This window comes from Ostrinia furnacalis, unplaced genomic scaffold (assembly GCF_004193835.3).
Source record: "Ostrinia furnacalis isolate ACB-3 unplaced genomic scaffold, ASM419383v2 OfSCF7455, whole genome shotgun sequence".
In the NCBI taxonomy this organism is placed as follows: Eukaryota; Metazoa; Arthropoda; class Insecta; order Lepidoptera; family Crambidae; genus Ostrinia; species Ostrinia furnacalis.
This window is the reverse complement of record NW_021137694.1, coordinates 385,469-399,008: the sequence shown is the minus strand read 5'-3', so window position 1 is coordinate 399,008 and position 13,540 is coordinate 385,469. Positions and strand designations below refer to the sequence as shown.

The 13,540-nt window shown below is 36.6% G+C and overlaps 3 protein-coding genes across 5 annotated transcripts in view; all 3 read left to right on the top strand.

Moving 5' to 3' along the window:
* Window positions 1–1,952, top strand: part of LOC114364653 (disheveled-associated activator of morphogenesis-like protein) — a 28,515-nt gene extending 26,563 nt beyond the window's left edge. For all 3 annotated transcript variants that reach the window (XM_028320879.1, XM_028320877.1, XM_028320878.1), the window contains one exon: window positions 588–1,952. In XM_028320879.1, the coding sequence (XP_028176680.1) occupies window positions 588–899 (312 nt within the window). In that variant the 3' untranslated portion in view covers window positions 900–1,952. The remainder of the gene's footprint in view (window positions 1–587) is intronic.
* A 3,267-nt stretch (window positions 1,953–5,219) lies between these two features.
* Window positions 5,220–7,610, top strand: LOC114364664 (uncharacterized). The gene is made up of 4 exons (XM_028320892.1): window positions 5,220–5,360; window positions 6,353–6,526; window positions 6,960–7,110; window positions 7,497–7,610. The coding sequence occupies exons 1-4, from the start codon at window positions 5,271–5,273 to the stop codon at window positions 7,577–7,579; spliced, it is 498 nt and encodes a 165-aa protein (XP_028176693.1). The 5' UTR covers window positions 5,220–5,270; the 3' UTR covers window positions 7,580–7,610.
* Window positions 7,611–9,082: 1,472 nt separating this feature from the next.
* LOC114364648 (uncharacterized) lies at window positions 9,083–12,786 on the top strand. The gene is made up of 4 exons (XM_028320872.1): window positions 9,083–9,186; window positions 9,842–10,021; window positions 11,923–12,085; window positions 12,681–12,786. Exons 1-4 carry the CDS (start codon window positions 9,097–9,099, stop codon window positions 12,767–12,769), a joined length of 522 nt encoding a protein of 173 aa, XP_028176673.1. The 5' UTR covers window positions 9,083–9,096; the 3' UTR covers window positions 12,770–12,786.
* The last annotated feature ends 754 nt before the right edge of the window (window positions 12,787–13,540 follow it).

The following is a 13,540-nucleotide window of genomic DNA, read 5'->3' as shown; positions in this document are numbered from 1 at the left end:
CAGGAGGTCAGTGACCTTCACCTTTAGTGTCTAAGGCCTAGTTCAGACACGACGGAATCCGCTCGGTTCCTAGGATGTTCTCGGACAGTTTGCGTCGAACTGTAAGAGTAGGCGCACACCGTTGATTTTTAGTTGGCCGATAGTTGTGCCCGATTTTAATTTGTACGAAGAATCGGCCAAATCGAATCGGCGTAGTGCGCGCACTCCCATACATGGCCATACTGATCAACTGTCCGACTAAATTATCGGCCGACGAAAAATCAACGGTGTGTGCCTACTCCTATTTGCACGATTATCGCGCATGTCTGAACCACACCTAAGAACGGGGGATTTGGTAAAAAAAAAACATTTGCGCTTTTGGCTCGTGAGCCATGCCAGCGCAAAAAAGAGGTGAGGGCGGGGCCTACCTACTAAAGGGCCGGAGCCTAAAGGAGCTGCAAATTATTGTGCTGTTGGACATTCGTCTGGAGCGAGCCTCACCCAGATTCGAGGTGAATAGTAGGCACTTTCCCGGGCCATTTCCTAGTGGTGCCGGGACCCCTTAACTTCAGCAATACCGTGCAATAATATACGTTTTTATTTTGCAGCTGAAAAAGCGAACAATGGAGCGCAAGCAGGCGTCCAGCCTCCTCAGCTCCGTCGGGAAATCCCTCGGCAAGAGCAACTCGGACTGCAACGGCCACGCCAACGGAGACTCCTCCCGTGACGGCACCCTCACTAACGGACAAAAGGGCGAGTTCGACGACCTCATCTCGGCTCTCCGCACCGGTGACGTCTTCGGAGATGACGTCGCCAAGTTCAAACGATCCAGAAAAGCCTCCAAGGCCTCACACAAAGGCAGGGACTCCCCGCCCCGCGGCATATGCCGCGAAGACTCCCGGGAACGACAGAAGAATTGAAAGGTTTGCTAGGTTTTATGTGTAAACGATCTGAAAACCTGGACAAAGTATTCGTTAACGAAACGACTAAGTCAAGTACGATTGTGCTTCGTGAATGTAGTTACTTAAATTTTTCCATTTAAAATTTTTGAATGGTAACGCCATAGGTACTTTGGGAACGAAGCAACTTTTGTTGTTTAAAGACGCTGGATATTTTCACTTAAAGAAACATTCGATAAGTGGATTTCGAAGATCCTTGGGGATACCCAAGGGTGGTGCCGAACTTGTAAACCGGTCACAAACGGGGAGATTTATGTTGAAGAAAAAGGGTCTAAATGACTTTAGTAAAATATACTACGTATTATAGTTATTATGGAATGTGATGTTTAGTAGAAGGATAATGACTGTTAAGATAATGAGTGTTAGTCAACTTTCATAAACATCGCTAAACTTGGCCTGCTGGCTGGTCCAATTTATATGGTACGCCCATATTAGAACTAATTTATCGTTTAGTTTCCCTTAGGTACTTTATGATCTTGTGTCATCAATATAAACTTAGTGACAACGAATCTAACGGTGTATCCGATGCCATTTTGTATTACGTTTTCTTACAGATTTATCTCAACACTATCACAAACTCTTGGTGCCTAATTTTGAACTTTTCTTACTTTACATTGAGATTTTCGACGATTTGGCTTTTTGCTGGCTATCGACTGATCAAGTCAAAGACTGTGCATGTTATTCCATAGACATAATAATTTAAGGTTTTTTATTGATAAGCGATGTGTGATTTGAATAACCATAGAGTAGATCGTATAGATTTTTTTATTACAATACTTGAATGTTATAGATTTCATTGCTAGGCCGCCATAATACTTTTAAAACTCTTTACTTATTACAGAAATGTTTTTTCATGTTCTTTTTAATTTAATAATAATCGATTAACATTTTATCGATAGCCAAATTATATTCTGTGGGATTATGTGAGTGTATTATATCATTTAATGTAAGATGTATTTACATTGTGTAAATTTTAATTATAATATTATGGTGTACTACAATTTGGCTTCTTTTTCTAAACGAATGCAGGGCATCTGATAAGCATATCGTATTCGGTTGTACCTTCAACACTTTTTATTGTTATGCCTCTTAGATACATAACAATGATATGTCTATAAAATTTGCTATTTAATTAGGGCGTATAATACCATCTTATACGCCTAATCTATACGTAGCCTGTAATTGGCCTAAATACTGAAATTAAAACATTCGGCGTAATGCTATGCTTAATATAAATTGAACTTTTGTGGGCTCGTAATAGGGCCCTATCACTTCAACGTAGACAAGTGGCAAAACAATGAAAATTTCTGAATTAACCAATCTCTTAGCACTAATGGAAATTGACGAAAATCCTTTTGGATCGTAACCCTATCATTATTGAATAAAACATTGATGAATTGACTATAATTCCTATATTGTTGTATCATTAACACTAGGGTGTAGGAATTGATACAGACGTACCAGCATACTGATTTCGAATTTTTACTACAACATTTACTTTATGGTAGATGATGTTTTTGAAAACTTTACATTGTAATTTTATATTGTAGATCTTATAAAAAAATCTGTCACTAATTTATTTTATTTCATTAATAAAATGTGATTAATTAATTATTTTAGTTGAATGTAAATATAATTTTAATTTGCCAAAATTTGTTACCGAGTTGACGAGTTGATGAGGGAATTTTGATAAGTTATTGAAATGTCTCCAATGAAAGTTTGTCATATTATGTAAATTTTATTGTTTTGTTCAGTATTGCTTAAGCGAATAGTATATTAATATAATTATTATACCTATAGACATTATTTAAATTAAAATCCTTAAAACAATAATATTGTTGTTGTTCTTTCACACTTTCCTTTTACCTGTACAATTATTACTTATGTATGATCTAGAATTCCTACACTCAAATTCGTAAGAGATTTAAAATCTGATTAAAAAAACATTATATACCATTTAGATTTTTATTTATTGAATCAAAGTGGAACCAAATACCGAATGGTACCTACGCTAGTGTACGCTGTTTACTGAATTGGGTAGACACAGAAACCGATAATTTCGTGACAAAAACTTAAAATGACACCCGTTTACCTTTCAACTCTTGGTTTGAATAAAATCATACTTTGAAATAATTAAAAAAATTGTTGAGTTCGATTATAGTCCCCTTTGCAACACGAAATCAATGGACAGTTTTTTGACAGGGTTTTGACAGCTAGCCCTATAAGCGGAGTGTGACCTCAAGAAGAAGCAGGCTGTGACTGGAGACATAACGGGGCTCTTCGACAATCCTTGGGAGAGGATACATTATGTTCAAATTCTAGCACGAAATATTGCCTTTAAAGTAAAATATAACAGTATCTAATTAAATCTAATGTACTATAAATAATATCACACTATAGATTACTCATCGAACCCGGAACCGGTGATCTTGCGTTTAGCATAGCATTATTGATTTGGAAAATGTAGAGTTCGCAATTCATGTCCTTACCAAATGCAATGCATTTAGCTTTTTCCCTACCTAAGTTATTGTTTCTTAGTTTAATTTGTAATTACTATGTAGGTACATTAGTAAGTGTCTTTTCGAATCAGTTGGGAAATCGTCACCATTTTTTGGCCTTTCAATTCTTTATATTATAATATTCTTTAAAAAGACGTCCCTTCAAACAAAGCGGCAATTTCATGAACATCTGTTATCTGACCTAGAAATCCGTAATACCTTCGTTTAATGAAATTCAAGTTTCAGCCCCAGAAAGGGAACATTTGCCTTGAAGGAACAATGATAAACGGGCAGTAGGTATAACATAACCCACAGAAATCCGTTGGGTTTCGTTTGTGGCCATTATTTTCATAATTACGCCGGCGGCCAGCTCTCTGCAAATTAATGAACACCTAACGAAGCGTGTGTTGTGCGGAATTTCAATTTAACCTTCAGTCTTTTGTTCTTTGAACATCAGCTTGCATAGTTATTTTGTTGCAAGTTCCCCCGCAGTTCGTTATTTTAGATTAAGTTCGCCTTGCAATTTGTAGAGGAGGTTGATGTAATGAATTTTCTTAATTAATGTTTAGTGTAAGGAGGTATATTAGCAGCCAGCAATTTCAGCTAACGTTGAATCCTAATTTCTCAATAATATTATGTTTTTCCGCGGATTAATAATTATCCAGTGCTATCTTTTGCTGACAGGCAGGCTTATTATCTACCTACTTCGTTTCAGCCGAAAGACGTCCACTGCTGGACAAAGGCCTCCCCCAAGGATTTCCACAAAGACCGGTCCTGCGCCGCTTGCATCCAGGTACTTCCCGCGACCTTCACCAGATCGTCGGTTATTATCTACCTACTTACCGAAATATTATTCATATTATAGTTTCAGCTATTATTTATGTAATTAGTGATGTTTTGTTCCGGGGCATAAGACTTTTTATATTAACAGTCTATTGTGACTTTATTAATACTCTGTGTGTAGGTGTTGTTATTTTCAGTTTCTTTCCCAAATTAATTTTTTTATTAGCTTTCTCTTGTTATCGTAAGAAAAGAAAAATTACTGCCATCTACACGACAATAACAATCCCACACACACTCTGCAATATTATTACGGGGTGGAGTGTACTTGTGCCTGCGTAGGTACATTGTAACATTGTGTTTTCAAGAGCCACGTTGCTCGTAGGTTACAGATAATGAACCTGCGTATTTCGGGCTCCTCTCCGAAATCATATACTGTTGACGGTCGCCGTAAAAGCTTTCGAAGCAACGCATAATCCTTTAGAAACGGTCCCGGTTTGGGCCTCTATTGTATTGGAGGTCTAATTTTAAACCTGCTTATTCCAGGTTGACTGGTGCCTTTCACGGTATCCACCTTCATTTGGTTTGTTGAATGTAATGTTGAAGTTATAGAGTCAAATTACAGTTGCCAATTTTGTTCTGGTATGTCATCCTTTTTTATTACCTACCTAATTGTATGTCTTGTTGGTGTTAATAAATAAATAAATAATTAAGTGTAGAGAATGACACATTAAGGCTGAGTTGCACTACCTAACTTTGACCGTAACTAACTATAACGATAACCGGTGTATTTTGTATGGAGTTTGACAGATTTTTAACGTTTGTCAAAGTTAAAGTAAGATGGTGCAACCCAGCCTAAGAATTTTAGCGCCGGGGCATCTTTATATTAGGTACGTTACATAGGTAACTTTATATGTATAGGTGCAATTTTGTAATAAAATTTTAAGGTGACTTATGATGGAAACTGTACCAATCAATAATCACGTTGGCTTAGCTTAAAATTTTACCAAAGTCAAGATTTTTCAGGAATTTTTAGCGAGTGTTGTAAATTAAAATGTGTTTTGAAAATTGTTTGATACCAAAAAAGTTTCTTTGCGCCTTCTCTCTGAGGTGCGGATCTTATGTGGTCGGACTTTATATGTTTGTAAGTACCAACTTTATTATTACCTACTGTTTGTAAGTTTCGTCAAATGTCATTGTTGTAATGACACAACGACAAAATCGATGACAGTGGATTACGAGGCACTGATTTTTCCTGAAACTTCTTCAAATAATCTTACTAATGCGAAAGTTTGGATGTCTGGATGTTTGTTACTTTTTCACGCAAAAACTACTGAACGGATTTTGATGTTTACAGTATTATCACATAATAATAATAAGTATGGTATTATTGATTATAACTCAGAATAACATAATATTATAGGCTATAATTTATGACGATCACACAGCACACTGTGACAGTCTAAATTTCACGCGGGTGGAGCCGCGGGCAAAAGCTACCTAATATTTCAAATATTTTGAGTGATAAAATAGCTTATTGATCATACATTATTAAGTATTATTATTCAATACAAGCAATTCGTGTAGGCCATGTAAATTAAAAAATATAATTAACTTTGAACCAAAGCACTGCACTAATTTCCTATTTGAAAAACAGTTTTAAAGTTCGCAAGCAAGTCTTGTAATTTGTAAATTAATAAATAGCAGTTGAATCTGTGTTTCTAGTAGCACTTCATAGAACGGAAGCCGAGAACTGCAAATGCAAAAACATCTTGAATAATTAAAAGAACTCACTGTTAATTTCTTTCGTTTACTCGTTTCTGCAGCTAACACGAGAAATAATTTGAATGGGTATGATGCTAGCGCGCAAGTTGCAGAAAGGTCATAACCGGTATAATATTATTCCTATATCCGTAACCGTATCCATAACAGAAACTACATAATTATCCAAAACATCCTTACCTGTATGTATGAGATAATGAAATGCGGGGCAGGGTAAAAACTAACGGTGGTCAAGAGTCTTAGACTAAGCCAAGGAACCTCTGGACGATGCGTGACGTGCTGAGGATCATTTTGTATAATCTGTCCCTTGAACCTACCAACCACCAAGAGTATAAACAATGTATTTTGTTCCAGTGCCTCATGATGCTTGTGACTACTGCAGTGATCGTCCAAACTAAAGCCTATAGCAATTTAGAGTATTCGACGAAGACGCCCGAAAATTATCTGTTCGTCTTCAGCATGGTGGCTAGCATCGACAGCGTTTTCCTGACGTTGGTTAACTTGTGGCTGCTATGGGGGATTTGCAAGGTTAATATTTTATAGTTTACCAGGTTTTGGTAGAACTATGCCCGTTTTCACCATCAATCGCTAATTTTTAAGTGACCCATATGAAAACAAAATTCCTGTTATGTGTTACCATAGAGGTCACTTAAAAATTAGGGATTGGTGGTGAAAACGGGCACTAGACTCGTGGATTGGTGAAAACCCCAAACAAATCCGTTCAGTAAGTATGTAGTAGGTACTTCGATTGTTTGTTTGAATTGAGCAGGCTCCGAAACTGATGATAAATTGAAAAATTATTTTACGATTAGAGTTCTACATTTTTTCTCATGAATATAGGTGGTACGGAATTCGCTGGGTCAGCTAGTTATACTTTAAATAGACTTCATAAAACACTATCGGAATGTCGGTCATTTTTCGCATTATAATATGGATGATTGGTTTTGATTAAATTTTTTAGAAGAATGCGACAATAGTGGTGTGCTGGATGATGGTCACCATCATCGGGCTGTTGCACGTCTTCATCACGTTTGTCCTGATGTGCATTTACGCCACCAACGTCAACGAAGCTGCCAGGGTGGTGTGCTTGATTGTAGCTTTTGTTGCTATTGGTAGGTATTAAATTTTCAACTTCACCATCACCTTATCACCTTTCGTTCTTTGTCCACAGCTGGACAAAGGCCTCCCCCAAGGATTTGGTCCTGCGCTGCCCGCATCCAGGCATTTCCTGCGACCTTCACCAGATCGTCAGTTCACCTAGTGGGGGGTCTGCCTCATAATCATAATCATTTATTATATGTACAGTCACTGCTGTAGGAGCATGATTGTCTCAAAGAATGTAAAAAAAATCGTAGGTTTTAAAAGGCGAGTAAAAAAAAATGGGAACAACAAAATACAAAAAGCGCTAATAAAATAAAAACGGCTAAACAACGAAGTCAAATAGGTTTACTATAAAAAAGAAATAAGTAAAATACTGACGATTATATTTTTTTCACAGGAATTGAGCTGTACGCTTTTCTTATTGTCTACGCCTACTGGTTGGAGTTGAAAAAACTGAAGTCTGAGGGGACAATCGCGTAAAAATGTTAAGCAAGATAATGTAAATTTAATAAAAGAGGCTATTCTTGTATTATATCTTCACCTATTTATAATAAAAGTGTAGAGATTTTTCTGTTCATTTTATTCCTTAGTACTACCATTAGGCCATTTAAACACTATGTCGTGGCGGCAGCGCTTATACTAGCTTCTCTGGAATTTTTATTTACACTCGGAAATCCTTGGGGGAGGCCTTTGTCCAGCTGTGGACGTCTTTCGGCTGAAACGAACGAACTTACCTACACACTACCTGGCCCGGGTTATGCCGCCGCCGAGCCGCAGCGGCGTAGAGTAAGGCTCCATACAAATCCAAGGGGAGCTAGTGCAAGTACATATGCTATAATGAAAGTGTCGATATAGTTTACCAGCTTAAAGAATACAAACTATTTCAGGTTTTAGGGTTCCGTAGTCCTGACAAGGAACCCCTATAGATTCGATATGTCCGTCTGTGGGGGGTTGGGTCTGTCTGTCCGAGGTTTAGCTTGGAAACTATTTGCACAAGAGAGCCGTAATTTTGTGAAGGATGTATGTATAGTAATCACGCTGACAAAACAGTAAAATAAAATAAAAAAAATAAAAAATTTAGGGTAGCTCCCCTACATGTAAATTGGGGATGATTTTTTTTTTAATCTTCTACCCCATCATGTGGGATATCGTTGAATAGGTCTTTTAAAATGGCTTAGGGGTTTCTAAGACGATTTCGATTTAGGGATCCGTTTGCAAAATATTAAAATTGAAAGTGCTAATTTTTGTTCAAGTAGGGCGTCCCTCCCCTCTAAAAACTAAACTGTTGACAAACTAAAATCTGGAAAAATTCATAATAATACTGCTTTTCATGAACGTTCAAGGAAAACTATAACTGTTAAGATAGATCAGTTAGTTTAAGAGTAATAGTAATTTAACTCATGTATTATAAAATTTAATAATATAAAAAATATACATACGAGTATAACTAATAAAATCCTTAGAAGAAAATACTTATTAAAAGTGACTTTAGATAAATTAATTGCTTGCTTCTGAAATATATTGTGTTAACGACGGACAACTACGGAACCCTACACTGCGCGTAGCACGACCCGCATTTGGCTAATTTTTTGAGATTGATTTTTAAAGTGGTAGGAAAAACGGCCTATTTGTTAATGGTTTATTTGGAAAACATGCAGCACCCAGATAACATATACAAAATGAGTTTTACATATTATTATGCCTTTTATGAACTTTTCACTGCTGATTTTAAATTGAAAAGACAGAATTTACAACCTACTAACAACTAAACATGAAAGCTTGCATCTTATTAGTAGTTTTTTTTAATACTTGCTTTTTAGCAACAAAACGTTTTCTTTAGGTTGACGTGCTGGCGACTGTACCTAGTTACAACAATTAACGTTTTTGTATTTATTACCAATCGAGAACATTCAAATACACCTACAATCACGTTGGCCAAAATTTCAATTTTTATGTCATAATTTTTCAGAAATTTGTAAAAGCGACTGTAAATTAAAATGTGTGTTGAAATTTGTTTGATACCCAAAAAGTTTCTTTGCGTCTTCTCTCTGAAGTGCGGAGCTTATGCGGTCGGAATTTGGATGTCTGTAAGTAGTTTAGTTATTATTTCCAGTTATTACTACAATGTTTATAAAGTCATTCCATCCATCCATCTTCGTTCGAAGATGGATGAATGATAATGACGACTTCTGAAATAATTATCTGATAATAATCAGTAACAATGGGCCGCTAGGGCAGGAAAGTTCTTGAGTGGCGACCACGAGCCAGAAGACGTAGCGTGGGCAGGCCTCCCACAAGGTGGATTGACGATCTGGTGAAGGTCGCGGGAGGTGCCTGGATGCAAACGGCGCAGGACCGGTCTTTGTGGAAATCCTTGGGGGAGGCCTTTGTCCAGCAGTGGACGTCTTTCGGCTGAAACAACAGTAATAATAATATGTCATTCGATAAAGATTAAGATTGAATATCAATGAAAATGGCGAGACATAGTACGATCTCAGTATTTTCAGCAATGGTAATAGTGAAATACATCCAAGATAGGTACCTACGTACAGTCAGCCTCAGCTTGTGACACCCAGAATAGCCAAAAAGTTCGCAAAACTTCTTTGTTCCGCTTGGATTATACATTACACAACCTTATGGTTGTGTTGACAACTTTTTGGCCACTTTGGGTGTCGCGAATTATTTGACGCTGACTGTACGAGTAACTAGGTATGTTATTATGATAAATGACTTCTGTTTCAGTGTTTCATGTTCATGGTGGCCATAACAGTGCTCGTTGAAAGTATAAACTATTGTTGGGATTTTCCTGGCTTGAGGTGGTACTGTATTGATACCACCTTTTTTTTGTCTGCTGTGGTGACTGTGATCGATAGCATATATCTAATGTTGGTTAACTTGTGCCTGATATGGGGAATTTACAAAGTTAGTACTTTATAGTTTATTTAATCAACGTGAAAATGTGAAATCCGTCTCCTTTTTAGGGTTCCGTAGCCAAATGGCAAAAAAGGAACCCTTATAGATTCGTCATGTCTGACAGTTTGTCTGTCTGTCCGACCGTCCGTATGTCACAGCCACTTTTTCCGACTCGCACTTGGCCGGTTTTTTAACCCGCCATTGGTGACCTATATGACTGTGAGACCGGGTGGTTAGAAAACTCGAATATTTTTGTCACCGTTCATCGAATTACACTGTATTTTCGACTAGTTGCCTATTTCCTTGTCCCGCCAGCCTACCCCTCGATAGCGATGCGGGCGCAAATCTCATATTTTTGGCTCAAACCCGGTGCGTGAGACCGGGGTCACCAACTACGTAATAGACTAAGAGCTAGTGAACGCCAGACCTACGTCATTTTATAAAAGCTGAAAGTTTGTCAGCGTATGCTCCCAAATACTCCCAATATAGGATATAATGTTGGTGAATTATGAAGTTTGGGTCATGGTGGCTTTGGGAGCTACCCTAGAAAACTGTCTGGCAAGGAGTTGGAACTGTCAAAACTGTCTGGCTGTTGGGGAAAATACTTCTAATAATTGTCCAAATATTATACATAAAAATCAGATTTAATAGTATAACGTTAGTAGAATTACAGTCTATTGAATATACAGAAAAAGCCACCGTAAAAGTTAGACTTACGTCATACCATAAAATCTGATTTTTATGAAATATTATATAAACTTTCAGATTTTATAAAATGACGTAGGTCTGGCGTTCACTAGCTCTTAGACTATAAAGTCAAGTGGTTATTGTGTATTTTTCTTATTTTGATAAGGATGTTGTTTGTAACGTACCGTAACAGTTTAATAATGTAAGCGTTTTGCCAGATTATAACAATTGATATTTTTTACGAGAAATTACGTAATTTTCGTTCAAACTGTCAACAATCTTTGAAAGTTATGAGCGTCGTCTTGAAGCTTTTTTCAAGAAGTAATGTCTGATAAGGACAGATTATAAACTTCTAATCACATAGAATGAGGAAAATGAATCTGGATGTGACTTCGAACCAAAAAAATCAAACCAGATAAGTAGAAAATGAGTGATTTTAAATATTGTATTATTATTATTTTTTGGTTGAAGTACTACCATTATTACTACTATTTTATGTTTGCAATGTCATGAGACTGACTACTGATTTTTTTGTTAAATTTAAAAATTAAAATTGTTGCTTTTTTTGAAGTTTAAAAAAACATTCTCAAAATAACTTAAAATTTTAGTGCATCCAAAGATATTTTCTATTGTTATTATAGAATATTTGATTTATGAAATACCTTTGTTTTATCAATATTAAAGATCAAATTTTATAACCTTTCCAAAGAAAATTATCAAAAACGGTAAGTTACAGAAATACCTACTCGTAGTCAAAAAACCCGGTGCGTGAGACCGGGGTCACCAACAAGACAAATTCACGTCACTAATGGTGGGTTAACATAATATAATTACAACCAGAGTAAATACAAATGAGTAGGTCATCTTCATAGAAACGCACCGAGCGTGGTTTGTATGTGAGCGCGCCAATTCTTATGCGGCGCGCACGCACACACTGACAAAATTTAGCGTGGATTAGCGGCACAAATAGCGGGGTATTGCCACAGAATAAGTAATAGGTGTTGCGCCGAATTTTGTCAGTGTGTGCGTGCGCGCCGCATACGTATTGGCGCGCTCACATACAAACCGCGCTCGGTGCGTTTCTATGAAGATAACCTACTCATTTGTATTTACTCTATTACAACAACCCTCCAAGCTCCTCCTTAAATAATATATTTTCTACAAGGTCCAAATGTTTCGTTTAAAATAATATTTATGATAGTTTTAATTCATTTAACTTTTAGGATAAAGTGAGAATACTGCTGTGCTGGTTAGCGTTGACCACCTTCGGACTCGTACACGTTTTCGTCATCATGGTGACAGCCCCGAGCTTACTCCACTACGGGTTTACAGGACCTAATCATTTTATCTGGATTGTATGCCTGATCATAGCTGTGGTTGCTATCGGCAAGTATATTAGTTATATTACCTACATTTAAAGCAGGAGAAAAAAATACAGTCAGTGTCATACTTTGTGACACCCTATACAATAATATGGCTAAAAAGTTGACAACAAAACCTCCAATTTTAACAAAGACGTGTTGCGAACTTTCTGGTTTCTCTGGGTGTGACGAACTATTCGACGCTGACTGTAACTGTACTGTATACTGTTACAAAACGTTACACCGTACCAACCAAAATGTACTGCTTATACACGTTATTACAATATTAAAGTTTTTTTAATCTTTATTTTAAGAGCTTGTTCACTGAGTGAACATGTCGCTCCAATAATATGTAATTAAGTTGAAAGTGCAACAAAAAAGTTAGTCATCTCTCAACTCTTAAGTCAGCTAAAAGTATTGATCACTGATAATGTACTTATGTAAGAAGAAGGTTTATCAAAACAAAATAAATCAGCAACATTCTTACGAAAAGGGTTTCGATGACTCAAGTCATGACCCTTGCGTAAAAAGATTTTTCACGATATTCACCACTCATGCAAATAACTGGCCCCGCCTGCCACGAGTCTTAATAACACTTAATAATTTAAATTGTTTTACAGTTATGGGGATCTACTCGTTGCTTGTTGTCTACGCCTACTATTTGGAGTTGAAACAGCTCAAGACTGAGGGGACGAACGAAACTCGCTGAGCAATGAAAGTAATACAAATAACCTACTAAATAATGTTATTCTAAATATATTATTTGTTAATTTTATTCTGTACTTTTTTATTGTGCGACTTTAGTTAGAGGTTAGAGCCAAAGCGCACGATGCTTTGCGGCACCGCACCGCACAGTTTTTGCCATAAAATATCGCGCGACGCGCCGCCGCACCGCTCGTGTGCCCGACACATTATTTCTATGAAGACGACGCAGCACAGACGCAGCGACACCGCTCCGGCGTCGCATTGGTGATAGGGATATACAAACATGAAATTTTTGGTTTTACAAAGGTGATACGATAGATAATAACACAAAGTAATAAAAACCACTTGTAATAGGGAATGCCTCAATTAATTTAGAGAAATTTTTCAATATTATAATTGTTATAAAGAGCTGTGGTTTTCTGAAAATAAAATAACACAAATCAAAATACAGTTTTTTCTCAAAAATAACATTTTATTACTACTTGTTGGCATTTTCTGGTTATATTTTGTATTTTATTAGTATCGCCTGTTATTTAGCATTATGACTGTTTTATTTTCTCAGGACAGACCTCTTAGCTTAAAAGTTATGACGTTTTCTTAAAAATAAGTAATTGAAAGAAAAAAAAATCTACAAAATTTTTAAAAATATCTCAGACATTTTTTGTCATTTTTTCCTACGATAAAAATAGGTCTAGTTTCACCTAATTTCATATGTGCACTTTATCAAGACTAACACTGTACTGTCCAAGATAGATAAATACATAATCTCTTGGTA

Coding starts and splice junctions, on each gene's coding strand:
- LOC114364648 (XM_028320872.1), top strand. CDS start 9,097: ATGTGTGTTGAAATTTGTTTGATACCCAAAAAGTTTCTTTGCGTCTTC. Junction 9,187..9,841: donor CGGTCGGAATTTGGATGTCT/GTAAGTAGTTTA, acceptor CTTCTGTTTCAG/TGTTTCATGTTCATGGTGGC. Junction 10,022..11,922: donor TGATATGGGGAATTTACAAA/GTTAGTACTTTA, acceptor TTTAACTTTTAG/GATAAAGTGAGAATACTGCT.
- LOC114364664 (XM_028320892.1), top strand. CDS start 5,271: ATGTGTTTTGAAAATTGTTTGATACCAAAAAAGTTTCTTTGCGCCTTC. Junction 5,361..6,352: donor TGGTCGGACTTTATATGTTT/GTAAGTACCAAC, acceptor ATTTTGTTCCAG/TGCCTCATGATGCTTGTGAC. Junction 6,527..6,959: donor TGCTATGGGGGATTTGCAAG/GTTAATATTTTA, acceptor TAAATTTTTTAG/AAGAATGCGACAATAGTGGT.